The following is a 21,197-nucleotide window of genomic DNA, read 5'->3' on the forward strand; positions in this document are numbered from 1 at the left end:
CAGAATGGATGATTAGTACGAGCTTTGCCAGCCCTGAGCACCTGCAACTCAGACTGGCATCAGTGAGAGAGCTGGGTCCTCACTGTCTCTGAAATTTAGGAAAAATAATAGTACCTATTTAAAAAAAAACATTTTGGGGACTACAGGTGGAATATCTGTTCTCATTTTACACTGTAGAAATATTCTAAGTCTTCGTAACCCCCCCTACACGTTACAAAACCAAGAAATTCAGAATCAAAGAAAACTCAAAAGAAATGCGAGAACGTTTGCAGACTTGCCCAGCGAAGGCACTCAGCTCTCCTACCTGAATCCTGAGCTGGTACCATGGAAAAGCCACCTAATTCTGATGGATGAGTACCAGCGTAGATACCAAATTAGATGAAATTGGCTTTTAAAAGTTATGCTCAATTTTTGTAATATATGCTTGTCACTTCAGAGCAACATTAAGTTTGCTTAGTGCCTTAATTACGTTTTTTATAAGGACATGATTAAGCAGTTTTTGAGGCAATTCCTTTTGCTTTTGACTTCCTATTAATTTTACATAGCAGTGTGCTAACCTCATTAAATGTGAGACTTTAAAGATTTGTTTTGCAAATTAATTTTCAGTTTGCAACAGTGAAGTTTGTTTCTCCCTACTCCTCAGACGATGTTTCTCCTAGACTTCACGGCAACAGACTTCTCCCCTAAAACCAGTACTCTCTGCTCTTCGTTTTTAATGGTCTTCAGGAGTGAAAAGCACAGGTATAGAACGGAAAAACTTAATGTTTCATGCATTTTGAGGAAAAGGGCTTCACTTCAGCAGCCTGTTCATTTGCTTATCTCCTCCTTTACTTAAAAACAAAAGCAAAGCGGAGGGCTGAATTGATGCAACCCAGTGTCATTTCCACATATCCAATTCAGCCGCGATATTAGGAGAATATCCACTAAGCTGCACTCAAATCAGATTTAATTCCAATTTTGTTCTATTCCAATACAATAGATGGAATCAGTCCCAGCAACTTCCTCGTGTGAGAGATCAGGATGTACCAGAGAAAATGAAAAAAAATCCCTTTTTGAAAACAGCAAATGTATGCTAGATGGCTACCTGGGACCAGCGAAGGACGGCGGCTGCCAGAAATCAAAGGCCAGGCCGCCCCGCCTCGCGCTGTGGGCTCAGCACCAGCCCACGCAGCGGCTTTTTCTGCTCTTTTCACTTCCCGGTTACACGAGGAGAGGTTGGGACGGGTACAGGGGCTGTGACACGTCGGGACTGCCAGTGGAAACGGGTACAGTACAGGCTGCGAAAACCACGCGAAGGAGCTCATCACCACGACGATGCCTGGGCGCACGTGGCCGCTTCCATTCCCGAGGGCTCCCCGAGTTGTTTTACGGCTCAGCGTAAACCCTTACTTCCCCCAGAAGTGCCTAAATATAATGCTTGGGGCTTTTTTTGCGATGTTTCCAGGCTGTTTTTGCAGAGCCCTCTCAGCGGCACACCCTGAGGACGTGCCCGCGCTGCGGTGGGTGCCCAGGCCGCGCTGCCCACCCCGCTGCCCCCCCGGCCCCGTGCCCCTGCCCCTTACCAAGCGGTCGTGGGGGTGCAGGCTGCAGTAGCTGCTGGACTGGGGGAGGTGAGAAGAGTTGCCCAGCATGCCCCCGTAGCCGGGCTGGTTCATCCCGCTGGAGGAGCTCCACGGGTCGCTGCTGTGATGGCCATCTGCAAGAGAGGAGGGCACAGACGCGGCTGTCCCAAGGCTGGAAATCCTCCGAAAGCTCCCGTTGTGTCCTGCTGCAGGCTCTAAGGGGGTTACGCGCCTACGTGGCTTTGGCACAAAGGCATACTGAGAAAATACAGCGGAGCTGAGCAGCAGTAACGGTGTCATCCCCAAACACCTCACCTCGGTGGCAGAACTTCTGCCTGCAAGCTCCCTGCAGCTTTATTCCTGCACTGCATCATAAGCCTGAGCGCACAAACTCACTTGTAACCAGCTCCATCAGCCAGGAGTCCGAACTTTGAAATGAAACGCTCAGAAGCCTACACGGTCAGGATGGGCTAACGAGCTTTGGAGAAGCCTCGGCTCGATAAATGCTGGGATATATCCCGAACTCTGAATGTTTCCACACCCAGAAAGCTGTCTGAGTTGTTCGGTTTTGTCGTTGTTTCTTGTTTGTTTGTTTAACAGAGAGAGTAGCACCACTCGCGTTGTTCCTCCACTTTCTGTTTCTGCCCAGACCGAGCACTGCACAGCCGAGTTCGCTGCCAAGGTGCAACGCGCACCAAAGCTTACAAAAAGGGCTCCCCAAATTTTATCAAAGGGAAGCGCAAGCTGCACGCTTTGCCTTTAACTAGACGTGCTGAAATGGAATTACAATAACGCAACGAAAATTATTTTCCACTGGAGGAATGCCAAAGCCTTAAAAAAAAAAAAAAGAAAAAAAAAAAAAAGATAACTTTGCCCTAACGAGCAGCAGACCTCAAAGACAGGCACGTGGGCTGGAGAAGTTGCCTGCTCTTTCAAACTCCAGGAGTTGGTCTAATAAAAAATTATGATGTCTCACCTACAACCCTGCCTTATTTATACACTTCAAACACCCAGGCAACAGCGGCACTTCTAGCATCACCTTCCCCTAGCTGTTTGAACAGTCACTTAACGGAGATTTATGTCTTCCATGCAAATCTGAGAGAAGGTATCATTTAAAAAGGCAGAATGGCTACGCACTACAAAGGGTAAATATTTGATGGCACTAGAACCCTATTAACCTCCAGCTTTTATAGCTCTGTAGGAGCTTCCCGGTGCTCTCTAGGCAGTATTTGCTGACGCTGAAGCCAGGAGCACCATTTTCTTTTCAGCCACCGCCCACCCTTCCCGGCTCGGGGACCGGTCTGGATGGAGATCTCTGCACCAAAGGAGGTGACGAAAGGGGCAGTGCTTCTGCTGCCATCCTCATCCCTCCCATCCTCATTGCCCGTCACGGGAACCCCAGGGATGGGAAGAGTCCCAGCAGAGGCCTGGAGACACTGAGCAGCACCCAGAACCTTCAACTGGGTCCCATAAAAAAATCCCTTTTTCGACTCAAAAGGGACTTTTTTGTGGGGGTAGAAACTAGGAAGTATATATAGGGGCAGCAAAACCTAACCCCGTGCCCTGCAAGTACTTCAGCCCAGCGGTCCTACTGAATTAAACAGATTGACTTGTCCTCTGCAGAGCCAAAATCAGAGTCTATGCGGAAGCATTTAAAAGCAAGTTACTCTGCCCTAGATGTGGCAAAAGATGAGTAGTACCCTAACTGTGTGCAGATCTTTCCAAACCCTAAGAATTTTATTTATTAAGTTATAGGGAAATTCATCGAACTTGCAGGTAATCGCAGCGAGAAAGGCAACACGGTAACAGTGAATACGTGAGAACTATTAACCCGGCCTCAAACGAGAGAAACCGCATCACTTCACGAAGGTTGCTCTAATTCCACACGCACGCAAACAGACGCACTTGTAGCGCTACATACTTTACATAAGACAAAAATCCTCCTCATTAACTTCAAAACAGCGATGCACAAAGTACATGCCCAAATTTGTGTGCGTTTAGTACGCGCGTAAGAGATGTGCACATGCACTGCCGGAAAAAAAACACTTCGAGAAACTCAGGTGCTAAGAAGCTGGCGAGTTATTCATTCTGCCGTTTCACTGCGGGATCAGAACGAGACGTTCAGGGGCATAATGGCCAAACGAAGACTTCCAGGCCTTCATTTTCATGGTAATGCTACAGCCCACAGGATGATATTGCAGCGTGTCTCGACTACACACGAGCCAAAATACAAACACGGCAAATATATGCAAAACAGCTCGCCTTCTGAAAGCGGCATCTTACCTTGCATGAAGAAGGAGCTAGGAAAAGTGCTGGCTGCTGGTTTTGAGGATGGATAACCTGGTGAATCCCTATTGTAGTCGGCAGTGCTTGCTGACGGGGCATAAACCTAAGGAAAAAAGACTAATTTAGTGTGCCTTTAGCAGGAAGCAGGAAAGAAATATTGAGTTTTTACCTTGCTCAGTATAAATCAGTTCGCAACACCACATAATTCTTCTCTCGGAACACAAAACCCTCCGTATATGTGTGACTGGGAAATAAATTTGAAGCTTCAAAAGAAAACTCCAGCCTGACATTTTCCAGTTTTAAACAAGGATATTTGCAAGGTATTTGTCAAACTATTTATTTCTGTAAATAAAATGAATAAGCAGATGTACATATGTTCTTCCTAGAGCACTGAGGAGCTTAAAATAAACAAGGACTTGAAACAATAGCGATTTTCTCATCTGAAAGCGTACGGACTTAACACATGTAAAAACAAAAAGGAAAGCAGTGCAAGCAAGTGAAATACTTTATTTCCCAAAATAAAAAAAAAAAAAGAAAAAGAAAACGACGATTTGAAGAGCAGCATTATCAAGAACACCGAAAATTACAAACACATCTTGGGATATTAAATTCCCATGGACCCAGCCCCTTCCAGAGAAGCTTGAAAGGACTGCTCGAAACCTGGACTGACACAAGACCACCAACACAGCATGTGTACACATCGGGGGGAAAACTCCTCCTTCCCTAGGACTTAGTGTATTTGTGTGTGCAATAAACTCGGTACATGTGCCAAAAGACTAATTTACTTGCATTTGTTTCCTAATACACCGGAGGTTTCTGTGACTTGCCTTTTATAACATATCTGCTGTGTTTCTTGCTCGTGTCTAGTTCAACCAGGACGGCATTTAAAAAAAATAAAAAATAATAATAATAATAAAAAAATACAGAACGAAACAACACACACACAAAAAAAGCACACACACGAAAAAGCAAAAGCTGGTCCAGGCTGCTAAGTGTAATTCATTATTTAGAGCGTGGTTCATTCCCTCTCCACCCCCTCTCCCTATAGCTCTCGATATTCCTCTGCGTTTTGTTCCTGCGCTGGAGGTGCCTCTCTCCAGATGGTCAGGAAGACTGAAGCACTGTCATCTCCTTGATGAAAATGGATACCTTCCTGCCTCCATTTTGAAGCAGGCAGCAGATCACAAAATTGGCAGAGCGCCTACGCCGACGTTCGCAGGTCACGGCGAACGGGAAGAGAAAATCCAGCAGCGAAGCGCAGCCGCACGCGGCGCCCGAGCAGCCCGGCGCCCCCCGGCCCGCACCTCGCAGCCGCCGCGGCGGGGATTAAAGGGATCCCCTCGTTGTAAAATCAAGAGAGGGTTTTAAGAAGGGGCGAGCAGAAGGGCTGCGGGACGCGGAGCCACTTGCCGGCATCCCTCGGGCGGTGCCACCCGTGCCCCCGGGTGCAGGCCGGGGCCTGAAGCGCCGCCCTGCCCGCAACGTGATCCGCACGGGGCAGCGCCAGCAGCAGCCCCGTACCCGGAGAAACTGGAGCCGAAGGGAGAGCCTTTGGTAAGGCAGGGCCAAAGGGCTCAACCCTGGGCAACGGTGGCTCGGGGGCCCCACAGCAAGCCCTCCTCAGAAGCCGCGGCCCTGACGTGCGGCACCAAGAGCTGCCCACGCAGGGGGAGCTGAGGTAGCGCAGTAGCAGCCAAGGCCACAGTGAACTTTCTGCTTTTCTCTCAGCGTTCAGCTGGACCGAAGGCACAGGCACACGAGCGTACGCGCCTGCAAGCCCCGGGGTCCCCCTCTCACCAGCTGTGAGCCCACGGTGCCACCTCTAGCGCTGCCTTCCTCCTAGGCGCTGCTCCGGCACACGGCCCCCAGCCATCACGGAGCGGGGGAGCTCGTCGCAGAGGTACCCGAGTGCCCGTTTGGTGGTAAAATCTTTCCGGATGGGCACAAAGAAAATGGGCGTCATGCTTCGGTGTACCTGGGGTAACCAGGGGAGGAAAGCAGCACAGGTCAGCAGCAGGAGCGACATCAGAGGCGCTGTGCTGACGCTTTAATCAAACACGCGTCAGGCACTTCTCGGGCTTTCGAACAAAGCGGCGTGCATGCTGATGGCAAAGCTGATGTACTACGCTGCCGTGCCTTGAAGAGGTATGATGGTTAGCTCTAACAGCAGCTTCACCGCGCCGCTGCGTTTAACCCGCAGCAGTTTTGCTGTCCTGCTCTCTCCTGATCCGTCCAGCAGCCCGGGCCTGTCCCCGGGCCACGCTGCTTTCCCCCTGGGAGAGAAGTCATTGCTTTCCCCTAACGGTTGTGCTGCAGCTTACGAGGCATGCATGAAGTCTGATGCAGGCTGCTGAGAGAAAGGAAAGTAGTCCAGAGGAAGTATTTTCATGTTTCTGAGTTTAAAAAGCCACGTGAGCTTTCGGCCCTCCTCCTTTTCGCTCATTAGACCTCAGCAGCGAGGCAGCACGGCCGCAGTGCCACGGCCACAGCTCTCACCTGGGAAAAACAGGAGGGGCACGGGGCTGAGGAGAGATGGACGAGGAAAACCCTCCTGCATCCCTTCTGATTACAGATACACGGAGCTCCTGCTATTTTAAGGGTGACCGCCACCTCTTCTTCCTCTCCTGCCTGGCGCTCTCCCTCCTGTGCCCCACGTCGCCCACCCCAGTGCTCCCGGCAGTGGGGCTCAGAAGTGAACTGGATCACATCTGACGTGCTCCGGGTGGCCCCGCAGAGAAGCAGGGTGCTCCCCACTAGTGCCTGTCTCATTTAAACGGATGCTCGGACACCCGGAGGGCACTGCTCAGCCTCGGAGGCTCCGCGTAGCCAGCTACCCGCTCACGGCGACATGCGTTCGGCTCAACCCAACGCCGTTTTTTCCCTATATTCCTACAGGCCGACGACGTTCAGATACAACTCCAGTTGAACACGAAGCGCCCCAGGACAAGGCCCCTTCCCCTGGCAGAAATTGGGCTTTGCACGTTGACCTTCTTCAGGACCTGCAGAGCGCGAGCTATGAAGGTGGAACAACCACCTGTGCACCACGTGAAGGAAACCGGTCCCTATTTCATGGTGCTCGCTGGCTAAATTCCCTACGTTACGAGCTTGGGTCAAGCACGTCGGGTGACCCTGCGCCGCTCGGAGCAGTCGTGCAGAAGCGATGAATGAAAACCTTGGCAGCGGCGGGGCGCGAGGCCATGAAGGGAAGGAAATGAAACCGTCCGACAGAGACGGGGAGGGCAGGCCGAGCCTGGCTGTCGTGAAACGCCGCGGAAAATAGCCCAAAGAAATGCCAGCACCCAAAACGTCACGTAGCTGGGTGTAACTCTTCCTTGCTAACAGCCGACGCTTGATTTATTCCTCTGCTGCTTTATAGCTAAATTTTCACACAGAGAAAGCCACTGGATTGAAGGAAATTAACTCGTTTTGCTGTGACAGGCTCAGTCATAAGAAAGAATTTGAGGAGATGTAAGGAAGCTTTTGAAAAAACTCTCGTATTTCCTGCAGAAGTGTCACTCTTCCAACATAAATATTCATTATTTTCAGATTTTTGTCACAGTGGGATTCTCAAGTTATCATGACTTTGGTTAAGAGCACGCATGGAAATTCCTCTCGTACCGAACTGTACCAAAGTCTCCAGATTTATTTGCCTTTGTATCATCGGGACTGCAGCATTTTCAGTGGGCAATAAATGGCGCGGAGGCAACGATTAACGGGATGAACGATAAGATTCTGACCGACCCGTCTCTTTTTGCCATTATTCTGCAAAGCAATGTTTAAAAAAGCCACGATATCACTTTATCATATCAATAACCTATCCATAAGTGCTTGCCAGACCATTTTACAGAGGAATTGTGTCTGTAACCCCATCTAAACAGGCATAAATTCTCACGAATAAGCGTTGATAAAGGAAACCACCCAACAACCTGATCCAGAAGAGTGAAAGTTAAATGGGTTAAATTTATGGCACTGGTAGAAATGGAAATATGCTGCCTGCGAGAAGAGAGAGTAACGAGATGTGTACAAGAGTGACTTTCTGATTTGACAGAAAACGTATTATAGATTTAAAGATGTTAATATTCTTAAAGAGAGCCTGAATTTAGAAAATCACTCTGACTCATGCTGGGAGGTTTGAAGAGATGATGAATAACGATCTGGGAAAAACAAGCCATTCTGTAATATGACATGATGAAAAAATTATCACATTGTCTCCAGTTTTGGGAGTCTGCCTTCGAGTTCCAAACACCTTTTCTTCTCTCATTCTTCTGGAAAGCTCGCTGTCCTGAGAACGGGCTTCAGAAATCCCCCGTTTTCCAGTACTGGGGACTCGGCCGCCAGCTCGCGGAGCTGCTGACCTGGCCGTGCGCTGCTCTCCGCCCACGGTGACACGTTCAGACCTCAGGAATCCAGGGTCTACCAAGCAACCAGCCTTGGGAATGCCTATAACACGTCGCAGCATCGCTGGCTTTTGAGCGAAGGGCTCTGGCCGGTGCCAAAGGGCTTGCTGAGGCGCGTCCGAGTCCCGGGAGGTGCCTCCAGGAAGCGCGGCGTGGCTGTGGCGGCCGCCTCCCCAGCTCTCCATCGAGCTGTCCGCAGGCGCCCGGCTGCCGGTGTTTGGAAACTGAGCCTGAGCAAGGCGAAGCGAGAGATCTTCTCCTCCTCTCCCATCTTGGCCCTGCTCTCCTCCCCTCTCAGGCCCTCGAGTGCCGGGCACGCAGGGCGCGGGCGCGAAGCGCGAGCTGTAAAACACTGGATACAGAGCGATCCACTCCGACGGGTACCCGACAGAAGGAAACATCTCCGACGAGAACCAACTCATCCGTCTGCAGACGTTAAAAGCTCCTCGACGCCAGCACCTGCCCAGGCGGCTCCTTGCAGGAGTCCCTCGCAAAACCCCTCGTGGCATCCACCTCTGGCTTGGTGGCTTGAGGTAACGCTGGGGAGGCTCAAAGCGAAGCGTGAGCCAAGGGCCGACTGCTGCCACGTGCTGTCTTGGACAAGAAAGCTTTCTTGGCCACAGGTTGCCCCGGTTTGTCACCCATGGGGTGCCACCGCCGGGCGGTGCCGCTCCCGTCTCCTTGACCGGTGAGTTCGAGATCCCCGCGAGGCCAAAAACGGGGCCGGGACGAGCGGGCAGTGGCACCGTCCCCTGCTCGAGCATTCAGAGGGGAAGTGCTCTCACCAGCAACACTAAAATTTCAAATACTCAATAAAAAAAAAAGAAAAAAAAGCATTCTGTCCTTTCTAATCACTTGAGGGCCACCCTCCTTGGCTGCCGTCCTCTGTCCTCCCAGCCCCGCCACCGGACCAGCAACAGCTCTGCCAGGCCGGGGTTGAATTTCCCCAGCTTTTAGGTTTTTTTAAAAAACCCAACAACACGCTAATTCAGATTTTTAGTACGTGTGAGGAGCAGATGCCCTTTCCCCGGGCTGACCTGCTCCAGGTTTCCCGCAGAAGGGACGCCGTTGGGCTTGCAGGTCCCTAATTTCGGCCACATGTTGCTGCCGGGGATGCGAGGGAGAGGAAGAGGGAGCGGGGCGGAGGGGGAGGCGCGCGCTGATGAAAAGAGCAGCTCCACAAGTGAAGCACATTACCAGCCTGGAGTGGAAAGGGCCGGAAGGAAAACCCACCCACCTCACCCCGCGTTTATTCTATCAACCTGCAATTGCAGCAATCAAAACCAGATGTCGGCTCTTCCAGATCTTTCTCGCAGGACAAACACGCCAAAGGCCCGGGGCCTGGCGTTGCCATCAGCTGGTAATTGAGACCAGATGAGCCACGGAACAGCAAAGCACATGCGAAGCAACCCCCGGCCCCGGGAGAGGTATGAAATTGCAGGTCCCGCTGAGCCGTTAAGTGCACGGTGCACCAGGAAAAACAAGTGTACGCGGCGCGGGGAGCCACCTGTCCGCGCACCGCCGCGCCGCTCCGCCGCCGCCGGCGAGCCCCCGGGGCCAGAGGTTGCCCGGGGTTAACGGCGGGGCCGCGCGGTGCCGCCGAGGACGGGCGCGGGTGCGGGGCCGTTCACGCCCGCGGCCCCGGCAGCGGCTGTCCCTGCGGCACGTCGCGCCTCGCCCTTCCACCGGCACGGCTCTCCTGCCCGCAGCGGGGGCGGAAAGCTCGAGCCGCGGGCTTTACAAGGGTAGATTTGCGGGGTTTAGTAAAAAATGCACCAGGACCTCGCTGGAGGAGCCCCCGCTCTGAAGGGCCTCTCGGCGGAGGCCCCGAAGCGGTGGTTCGGTTCGCGCACGGCGGTGCTGGCCGCCCCGGGCGGGCGCAAACATTTCGCACGGGACTGGCCCGGAGCGTGCAAAGCGGCTCCGTTTCCTCCCGCTGCAGCAAAGGCACCGGGTTTCCCTTGGTTCGATCCAGGAGAAACTCGCAGCGAAGGCTGATGGACATTCGGCAGCTCCTGCGAAGTGCCAGCCCGATAAACCACAGCTCGTTTGGGGGCGAAACGCCAAAATCTGGAGCAAACCGCTTGCTCTGCACTCTTTGCTCCAACGCCCCCAGGAACCAGCATCAACACAACGAGCTGCCCTACGCTCAGCGTACCCCGAACGTTAGCTGTCCTTTTTTTTTTCCCCTCCTCTCCTTATCCCACCCTATACGATCCTCTAAGCCCACAGATCCTGCTCGGTTAAAATATCTTCCAGATGGGACCGCTGAATTCTACATCTTGTGAACGCCCAAAGTTAAAAAGGGGTCAGCTAAACGAAGGGAAAAACTGCACCGTGATGTCATCCCCGTGCAGCGATACACGTTCTAAAAAAGCAACAGCAACACGAAGGGACCCGGAGGTTTTCTGTTCCGACTCGGTTCTGTCTGCGCCGTGCAGCCGGCCCGGCCCGAGCGGGAGGCAGAGCCCACCAAGCGGTCCAGCCAAGACGCAGCGGCTTCTAACAGGCGTCAGGGAAAAGACAAGGAAGAAAGGCAAGAGGGACAGGGGGAGGACACGGAAGAGAAGGTCGCGAGAGTGAGAGGTGACCAAATACTGCAGAGGAAGTCCCAGGGGTGGGGAACAAAGAGATGGGAAAGCAAAGCAGAAAGGAAAAGAGAACAATTTGTAGAGAGGGGAATTCAAGAACTTGGTAGGGATGTGCCACGGAGACGGGCACGGCACAAGACCTGGATGCTCCTACGGGGGGGCTGCAGCAGGGGCAAAGCAAAGGGGAGGCCCGGGACCCCTGGCACCGCCGGCGCTGGGAGCAGCCAGCACGGGCAGAACCGAGCAGCAGCGCCACACACGAGGCCTTCGGGACGGCTAAACGACGAGGGAGCTGGACGCGTCCTTGCCATCGGGCTTTGCTTTTCCTTCGTACTGACAGCCACCAGGTGACAGGGATGCGACCACGCGAGGATCAGCCTGTGCCGGGTGGCGGGGAGGTGGCCACGGGAGGGTTTCGGATCCGGAGCCGTGCTCCGAGGGCTCCCCAGGCTTCAGCCCGACCCTGGCGGCACCTCCGCGGGCCATCACCCGCTGCCATCAGCCCTGGGACATCCGGAGCCAACGCTCTGAAGGCAGGCAAGCAGCGCCAGGACAGAAGATACAAGAGGCTGAGAAACGAGAAAAGAGGAAATGACAGGCTGCAGAGACACCGAGTCTGTGACGGCTGACGAGGAGCTGCTTCTCAGGAGCCAAGGGACGGGGGTGGGCACCTTACCTGGCGGAGGCAAGACCTACACGCAGCCCTTCGAGTGCCCTGGCCGTGGCAGGGCTCGGGGACGGTCCTGAGGACGGAGAAGTCACCGGAGAGGAGCAGGAGACATGTCCAGGGGGAGAGGCGAAAAGAGCAAAGCAGAGAGGGAGTAGGCAGGAAGAGAGGACAAAGAACCAGGGGTGTGACTGGGGAGGAAAGATGTGACAGAGTCAGAGAACGGAGCTGACATCCTGCAGCTCCCACAGCTCCGGCAGTTGCCGATAGGCAGCGAGTCAGAACCAGACCTCAAAAAAAAAAAAAAAAAAAAAAAAAAAGGCAATAAAGAGCGAGCAGAGCAAAAAAAGTGGGAAAAGAGAAATAAAAGTGATGATGAAAAGAACAAAGGTGCCACTTGGCCGGGCTCCAGGGCGAGTTTTCAGATGTGAATTCTAATTCACATTTAATAGAAGATAGCGTGGTTTCAAGCTTCTTTTTTTCTTTTTTTTTTAAGTGAAGGACTTCCCAGAAGAGGCAGAGAAAGGGACCGTTCCACGCGTTTTCCCTCTTTTCGGGATCTGCTTTGTAACTTCCTTTTCTCCCCCGGTTTTACCGAGAGCCATTTTGTGCTTTTTTGCCCTTTCTTCTTTTGAAAATTTTCGACGCTCTGCTTACAAACCCGCGCGGAGACGGGGAACGCGCCAGACGTCTGCCCATATTCTCCTCTCAAATCTCAAGCAAGCAAAGAGTTTGCCTTGGCCAATATTGTCCTTGGCCAGTATCGACCTTGCCCAACACGATCCCGTAACTTGGGGCTGACAGTCACGAAGCGGATGCTGTCCGTTTGCCCGAAGCCCCGCAGAAACCCTGCCAGCCACGTGCTGCACGCCCACGGGGCAGCTCCCAGCGCCCCCACGGTTCGGTTGCTCGAAGCGCGGGCCCTGACCCAAAGCCCGTGGCTCCGAGAGGCCCCGAGCGATGTTTCACGAGCGGTGCCCTCTGCGGAAACGCCTCCGTCGCCGGGAATGGCAGGGGGACGGGGTGACGGCAGCTTCAGGTGCTGAGACACAATAAAAACAATGAGGAAAGAAAATGTTTGCTTTTTGTGTCAGCGGAGATGTCAGTACCCATTAATAAATCTATCTGCTAAATCTACTCTTATTCATGTGGGACATCACCAAGTTAAAGTAAAATAAATTATCTTTAATTAAATGGAATTGTCGTCTTCCTCCTGCTATCATCCCCAATTATTACATCCTAATCAGCCCTTTTGGGAGAAGGCATGAGGGAAGGCTGAAAGGCACATTTACTATAAACAATTTCTCTCTCTGTCAAGAGATGGAAATTTTATTTTAATTATTGTTTAGGACTCCGATTTTTACCCAGCTTTTTTCTTTTTTTTGATGAAAGGGATTAAAAGTTTAAAACGCCATCATTCAAAGCAAGGAAGAAATCTGCTCGTGTCATCACTGCAGAGCAATTTCCTCTCGGGCCCTCCTACAATTAAAGCCCAGAGCGAGGCAGGAGACACACGAGTCGTTTGGGGCGACTTCTTTAGCGTGATTTCCAGCGGGAGATCTCCGTTCGGAAAAAAAAACCGTCCTGGCCGAAGACGGGAGGTGAAGGCATCGGGAGGGCTACGAAGCCCACCCCGTGCCCGACCCCAGGCGCTGCACCCAAGGCTCAGCCTCCTGGGACCGGGGGCACCGGCACAGGGCGAGCACGGCAGCGCCCGGGAGCCCCCGAGGCCGGCGGGTACCTGCAGGAAGCACCGAAGGCTCCCGGGCAGGTTTGGTTCGGCTCGATCCGACTCCACCGCGTGAGCGCGGGCGGGTTCAAAAGGAGCAAAGGAACCGTGCTCGAAGCCTGCGGTTTGCTCGTGTTTAACAAGCACTCCGAATGAAGGGTACTCTCGGGGCCTGGTTTTCAAGCGCGCTCGGAGCCGCGTTTGCCCCATTACCGTGAGCGCATGTAAACGAAGCGCCCGGGCCTGCGCCTGGGTCGGCTCCGCGTGGCCGGAACCCCTTGTACGCGGCCTGGACACGCAATGGCCGTAACTGCGCGCACGAATCAGGCACGCAGAACAGCCCCGGCACCGGCGGCAGAAGCGGGGAGCACGGGCGCGAGCGGCGCCGCGCGCTGGGACTCGCGCCGAGGGCTCCAGGTAGCTCGGACAACCTGAGCGGAGAGAAAACCCCACCCAAGTGCCGGGAAGTTACAAATATCCAAAGAACAAACACCTCCCCCGTTTTCAAATAATGACGATTTAACCCCAAACAGTTTACGGGACACGTTATCACCACCACGTGAACGGCGAACGCCACGTTCGCTTGCCAGAAACCCTCCGGGACGTAATTCCCAAAACAACCCCTCAGCTAAAATTTACCAGCGGCGCACCACATCCCCCGTCAAGTCCTGACCGTCCGAGATCACCAGGAGTCGGAGCTGCGCTTTTCTAATTAAACTCCAGAGCCTGGGCAGTTTTTGAAAGCGTGTTCCTCTCCCTGCCAATTTTGTTTTCGCCTGCTTGCCGGCCGTGAAGGCCCCGAACACGCTCTGAACAACCGCTGCCCAATTACGGGACGAGATAAATTTCGGATAATAACGGAATTATTCACTCGAGAGAAAATACAGATTATGGCAAGAACTGGAAAAAGGAAGAACCGCTCTGTTCCGATTAATTAATGCGACCTTTTTTTTTTTTTTAAAAAAAAAAAAAAGCACTTTTCAGGGTGTAGCACTGTTTTCATTTAGCACCGCTTTGAATTGCCGCCTACAGAAGTTAAAAAAAAAAAAAAAAAAAGGAAAAGAAAGAAACCACAGCTATACAAGCCTGCTGACTTCTTATAAAAGAACCAGTTTTAAACTTGTTTACACTACTGATTCCAAATGAATTCAAGATGGTGGCTAGTTAAAGAAAGGGAGACCATGCCAAGGATTTTGATCAAAGAACTTCAATTCAACAATGTTCAGTTTTAATTGACCACTAATTAAGCTACATTAGTCAAAGAAAAGTCTCTATCACTTCTGAGTGACGAAGAAAAGAATTCCTTTAACCCTGTCCTCGTCCTCCTTCAGCCAGCTCGCGGAAAAGCAGTTTCTCGAGTATCAGCCTTGGAAGCATTTCCAGTATCAATATGCCAACAACATTTTTTTTTTGAGCAGCAAAAGAAAAAAAAAAAACAAAAAACTAAAAAGAAGTGTCGGAGGAGGGCTGGCTCTGCCAGCGAGCATTCTTCCCTCGCAGGGCGAAGCCGTCCCACAGACGGCGGCGTTCCCACGCGGCGAGGAGCAGGCTGCCAGCGGGCTCGGGCTCGCGGGGCCGCCCGGGCTCTCGCGCGGGTCCCCGCTGAGCGAGGAGGCGGAAAATGCAGCGGCTCGCAGCTGCTTGGCACCGCGGGGCCGGGAGAGGGAGAGCCGCCGTGGAACCACCCGGCGACGCGTTCTGGGGATGCGCGCTTCTCTACGCGCACACGCCGCGGCCGTGGTTTGGAGCACCTGCGAGAAAAGCCTCCGCGAAAGGGTCCCACGCGGGCGGCGACGTGCGATGGGGAGCGCCCGTCCTCGCCACGACAAAGCACTGTAGTCACACACGCCTCTGGTCGGAGCACGCCAAAGGAAACCTACGCCTAACGAAAAGTCTGCTGCGGAATTAGGCTCTGGGAACGCATTAGGGAATGAAATACCGGTGTTCAATTTGGTGCTTATGTCTTTTAAGAGTCTGCCGGATCAGATAAATCAGAGGGAGCGAACAGACGCCAACGTTAGCTTGCTTCGAGCAGCAAGGTCAGGAACGGGAAGGCTGGGAGATGGCACCGGGACGGTCGAGCAGGTTTGAAGGAAGGCAAAAAGTTCTCGGCGTTCCTGTCCCCCGCTCACGGAGAAGTTTGCACGATGCAGCGAGCAGCACGGCGGCTCTGCAGCTCCACAGCGTCGCAGCTCTCTTTGATGAGGGCTACACTCGCGGCCTTAACTTGCATTATATTTTATCCTAATGATTTTTGGCAACAAACTACTGCATTTCATATAATAGAATTTAATGAGTACCATATCTTTTTTTAACATTCTGCCAAATGCTCATTAAAATGCACTTGTTTTTGCAATGCAATAGCTAGCTATATGAAACCAAAATATTAATGCAAATTGGCATTTCTAAGTTTAAAGCGGTATTTGCATAACAGGAACCAAACGTGGTGCAAGCTGAAAGCGAGCGCACAACACAAAATGCCTCTTAACACCATAATTATTGCAAGGAAAAAACGATGGTTTGTGCACACCACCATGAGCTCAAGGATAAAGCATCTGCCACTTTGCGACACCGTTATCTCCCGATGCCCAGTCTCCCCAAGAAAAGAGGGTCTGAAAAGACTGCACTCACTGGGGCTGATAAACAAGATAGGTACAAGACGCGATTTTAAAAAATACCAACGCCTTTATGCAAATACGACTGTAGGAACTAAAAATTACAAGAGGCAGCTGAATGCGCGGCTGCCAGTAGCGCTGAAAGATTAGCTTGTTAGTTGAGAGCCACAGGCCAAGCCAAAGGTATTCCTGTTCTCATAAAGCAGTCATTAGCCGTAGTAATCAGTATCTCCAAGTAAATACGGTTATGAACCAGACTTTGTACTCTGACACAGCAATATTTCAAAAAAACGTGTCTCTACTGCGAGTGGAAAGGAGCTGTTCAGAAAGCCAATTACTCCCTACCTATTAGCAAACGGGCGTCATCAGCCTGAAGGACATCGCCGCCGCCGCAGCCGGCGCTGGGAGGAACCTTGAAAGCCTCGCTTGGGGTGCAGAGAAGGGGGCAAAGCCGGGGGTCTGCACCCGTTGCAGGGCTACAGCTGCCAGATTGGGTTTTAAAAATAAAGCCGAACATTGCTGCGTCTCCTTTTCAGAGCTATCAGGAAGAACGGAAGTCACTCAACTATTTCTTTCGTGCGTCGCCTGTAAAAAGTTAGCTCTGCGTTGCTACTAGAACGCCTGGTACGCTAGCAAAAAGTAAAAATAATGCAGGGCTCGGGGGTCCTCCAGCCCCTGGCAGGGTGACCTGCTGCCCCCAAGGGCACAGCCTCCTCAGGACCAGGCCTCAGGGCGGCGCAGGCTGCACCCGGGGAGCCCATGCGGCAGGGAGCGGGGTAAATCCCCGCTGCTTTAGGGCGCCTGGTGCTACTCATCCCTGCGGTGGGGGCTTGCCTTAATGGCCTACGGCACCCTACCACCTCCAGCTAACTCTGCGCAAGGTTACAGGGTGTTTCTGTGGCTGGGCACTTCACTCTGACACAGAGGACACCAAGTCGTGAAACCGTACAGTGGTTCTGAAGTAAACGCTAAAGGAACCGAAGTAAAGGTTTCCAACCTGAAAACGCTCCCACCTTCGTGCTGATAGTCGCAAACACAGCACACACACACACGTGCAGGTGTGTGTTTACGCGTCACGTTATTTTTTAGCAGGTAAGAGCCCTGGGGTCTCCTCCAGCAGGAGCTTTAGCAGGCCAAGGGAAGCACACGAACGCCTCCAGTGACGCCACCGCAGGCGTGCGCGTGCTGACGAGATCCCGCTCGGTGCTAACGAAGATTCAAAACAAAACCACCAAAAAAAAAAACCCCACAGTTCCCTTTTCTGTACGCGGCAGCTCGACAGAGGCACCCGGTGCCTCCCAGCACCGCAGCGGGTGGCCTGGCCGTGAGGCTGGGCCCGGTGTCACGGAGCGCAGGCCCGTAGCCACACCGGCCGTCCAGGTGGCCCAGGCCGAGGCAGGAGCCCCGCCGCCACCGTCCCCTCACGGCATTCAGCTCCCCGACCGGGCCCAGGCACCCCACAGCAGGGCCTAGCAGTGCTCCGAGGGCTCTGAGGCCTACTCGTGAGCCCCGGCTGCTGCCCCACGGCCCTAAAAGCACCGCGATCGCCCCTGGGGTGGAATAGGGGGCCACACGGCACAGCGAGGGTGGCTGCATGTGCCTGGAGTTTCTCCACTGGGTCTTTCTTCTCTTCTTCTTTTTTTCCTAGCTCAGTAAAAGTTGCTCTGAAATAGGGGTAAAGCTATAAATAAGGCACTGAGACACCGACAGCAAATTACCATCCTATGAGTTAATGGCATACCAAATTAAAGGCCTCAGTCTCGAGCTTTTGAAGACGTACAACTGCGACCTCAAGATTTTGGCAGATCTCTGCGTGCAATCAGAGCAGCCGAACTTATTTTGCATGCCGACTTCCACAGATCTGCGTGTGTGGCTCAGGCAGCGAGAGGGATTATCAGAAACAGGCTTCTGCCAGCAGTGATCAGTCCGGGGCTGTCTCTGCATGGGTAATTCTGTTTTCCCCTACAAGGTGCCCTCTCTTGGCTTTGGCAGAGCCAGCGGCCCCTCTCCACGACACAGATGTGTGCTGGCACCACGCTCACAGGCGCGTTTGTGGGGGGACGGCGCTCCCCGGGAGCAGGCTGGGATATTTGTCTCTTCTCCATGCTGGAGAGAGAGATGACCATCCGTAAAAACGTCCTCAACACCAGCTCCTGATGAGCCTGGAGCTGTGGGATGGCGACAGCCCCCAGCGCCTTCCTGAGCCGAGTGGCCCCCCGACACGTGCTGCCGGGGCGAGAAGGGGCAGAACGTGGAAAAAAAACCAAAATAGCAATGATAAAAAACAAGAGGTGCGGGACACGGCGCATCTTTAGCCAGGAGGAGGGCTGCAGGCCGCAGCCGCCCGCTGTCGGCACTCGGGGCAAGAAGACACAAAGCTGCCCCCGAGCTGGACACGGCGAGGGGCTGGGAGCTGGAGGGACCGAGACTCCCCCAGACCGCTCCCCGTTGGAAGCCGATTAGCACCGAAGCACTGTATCCTAACGAAGCGCCGCAAACAACGTGTGTTCAAGTTCAGAAATGGCGAGCGGTTCGTAAAGCGCTCGCTTAGGAAGCCGAACCAAAAACGTGCGCGCCGTTTGTTGTTGTTATTATTCCTGATAAAAAATAGGGGACGGTGAGCTTCATCCCAGAGCCAGCCTTCACGTACAGGCCGGGACGGTGGGAAAGAACTGCTGTGTCCAGTGGCTGAGCTCCAACCGTGGCGGCTGCCGGCACTGGGAGGCACTGGGGGGCACTGGGAGGCACTGGGAGGCACTGGGAGGCACTCTCCTGCGGGGTGTCCCCGGTTGGCACACGGACCCCGGCCGTGTGATGCTGCCGGGGATTGCCGCAGGCAGGCAGGCGCCCCACGCTGCCGTGCCTTGCCTTACTGAAGCTCGCAGCGCTAGCCGGCTCTCTCTTTCAGGTGTTAATACAGAAAATCAATTTTGCATCCCGGCAGCTGGGATCGCTTGGAGCCTCGCAGCTGTCCGCATTCCAAAACCGCTCATTCGAGCGCGCAAGGACGTGCTGCAAACGCGGCGCCGTGCGAAGATGGCTGATCTGTCCCCGCTGCTGCCCGTGCCAGCTCCGCTCCTGGCACGGCTGGCACCGGCCCCACGCGCGGCCCCGGCACCGCCGCGGCAGCGAGGTTGTGAACGGCAGGAAATACGTTCGGTTTGCTGCTTGTGCTCCCCCTCTGCCGTAGCTGGAGGGTTTTTTTTTAAAATTCTGGGAATAGCGCTAATTCGGAAAAATCTCGAGTCAAGACAGCCACTGCGAAACTGCGGACGTATTTATGCAAACGTTTCGCTGTGAAGCTGGAGGGGCTGTAAGAGAGATGCGGGCTGTATCAGGTGTTCAGAAAGCACGGGGATTCAAGTCGTTCTGCGACTCCGAATCTGCAGTCGTCTCCGCACCTCAAACCACCACCACTAGAAAGACATCTCGAGCTTCACCGCTCCTTCTTCGGCTCTTAAACCCTACCTACCCTGCACGGGAACGGAGCAGCCGAGCCGCGAGATTTCCTTCTCCCCGTTTCTGACAATTAAAGACTGGGAGAAGCCGGGAGCACCACGACGGCGAGCACGGAGCCGAGGCAGAGGACGGGCAACCACGAGGCGGGGAGGTGCCGATGGCAGCGGGCACACGAGGAGCGGCACTCAACAAAACTGCATTAAAGGGGCTTCAGCGTTCCCTAGCCGGGACTCGTGCCCACGGTGACGTTCCCTGCTGCTCGTAACCCTTGGGAACAGAGGCCCTCGGCCCTCATCGTGGGACAGGGGCGTCCGTCCCCACGTCTACCTGCCACTGCATCTGCTGCCGGGGACCTCAGGCAGCAGGTATCCAAACGCACGACTCCTCCCTGCGTTTGCATCGCTTCTCCGACGGCCTAAGGTTTCCGAAAGCCTTTTCTGCGAGAAGGAGCTTCTGCAAAGCAAAAACTACGCCGCAAACACGTCGGCGTGCCCCTTCCACCGCTCACAACGAGAGCCCAAGGAAGCAGCCCCCAGCCCGAGCTGCTCCTCCGCGAGCTGCACTGTAATAACAGGTGCAGTAATAATAATATGCTGGGCAATCAACTTTTCCCCCTCTGATTTGTCAGTTTAGCTTAATAATGCCATTAGGAACGTAAACATTTCGGCAATTTCTATTTAAAAGTCAATAAAATAATGGGGTGCAGAACTTATCCTTTTTAATTTTTTAAGTAATACATCTGATTATTTTAATCACGTCAGCACTTAGCTGAATGGGTTTAAATATGCACGTTACATCGATTGGGTTTGTTTTATTCATCAGAAAGCCATTGAGCAATTCGGCATTATTCTTTTTTTTTTTTTTTTTTTTTCCTTTTTCCCTTTCAGCTGGCTGCATACGACGCACGAGGCCCTTTCCGCGAGGCTGTGGGCTGCGTCTTCCGGGAGGAGGGACCGCACCGGGCACGGATTTCCAGGGCAAAAAGCAACCCAGCAGGGCTCGGAGCAGGAATCGGCCAGACGCTGCACGACAAACTCCTCCGGCTGCAATGAGAGGGCCGCTGGGCGAGCGGGGAGCTGCTGGCACAGCCCCGAGGCTTGCTTGCATCGTGGCCACCGACCGCCGCAGGGTCCCCGCTGCTGCCCGCGGGGGGACGGAGCCGGCGCTGCCGGGACCCCTCTGCGCCCGCGGCCGCAGCAGCAGCGGCAGTGGCAGCAGCAGCAGCAGCAGCGGTGCCCTGCCTGCAGCCGAGCCGGGCTCCCCGGTGCCGCGGTGCTGCAGCTCATGTGCTTCTCATTACAGGCTTTGCAGGCGTCTTAAGGAACAATTCGATCCCGCGCACACATGGGTTCTCACACCAGCCCCACTCCTGTTCAGACACCTAATAAAGCCCTGCAGGTGCACGAAATTGCCTCCGCCGCAACTTTTTTTTTTTCTTCCTTTTTTTTTTTTAACGTTATTAATTTTATAGGCAAAGCTCGGGTCCTTGCAGGGGAAGGAACTGGAAAGTTGGGTACCAAACTGCACGCTGCAAATTGCAGCCGGAGGGTGTCTGTGGCAGGCAGGTTTCAGGCTGAGATGCTGCACGCTGGATTTCACGGGCTGCTTTGGGAAAAGCTGAGGGGATGTCGCTGGTGGAGCTCTGCCCGAGAGGAGCGGACACCCAGCAGCACGGGAGGACAAATCCCCGAAGGCTCGAGGGCTGATTCTGCTCCTCCTGCAGCCGACCTGAAACCTCCCTTTGGCTTCCAGGAGGTAACGCCGTGACAATACGTCCTCAGAAACCAAAACCAAAACCAAGTAACGCGCACAGAACTCACAAATGAAGAGGCACGAATTTGGGAAGTTTCCCAAAACGAGGCCTATCCTAAGGCTGGGGGCAGAAATATTT

At 53.6% G+C, this 21,197-nt stretch overlaps 1 protein-coding gene across 39 annotated transcripts in view; it reads right to left on the reverse strand.

The window, feature by feature from the left end:
- The window catches only part of LOC310888599 (transcription factor 4), a 211,545-nt gene that overhangs the window by 38,755 nt on the left and 151,593 nt on the right, over positions 1 to 21,197 (reverse strand). For 38 of the 39 annotated variants that reach the window (XM_083815444.1, XM_083815443.1, XM_083815446.1 and 35 more), the window contains 2 exons: positions 3,846 to 3,951; positions 1,563 to 1,696 (listed from right to left, as the gene is read on the reverse strand). In XM_083815444.1, the coding sequence (XP_083671570.1) occupies positions 1,563 to 1,696; positions 3,846 to 3,951 (240 nt within the window). Of the gene's footprint in view, positions 1 to 1,562; positions 1,697 to 3,845; positions 3,952 to 11,512; positions 11,542 to 21,197 lie in introns of those variants that run through there. The other variant, XM_083815472.1, reaches the window with a different exon arrangement.

Source organism: Anser anser (assembly GCF_964211835.1).
Source record: "Anser anser genome assembly, chromosome: W".
Taxonomy (NCBI): Eukaryota; Metazoa; Chordata; class Aves; order Anseriformes; family Anatidae; genus Anser; species Anser anser.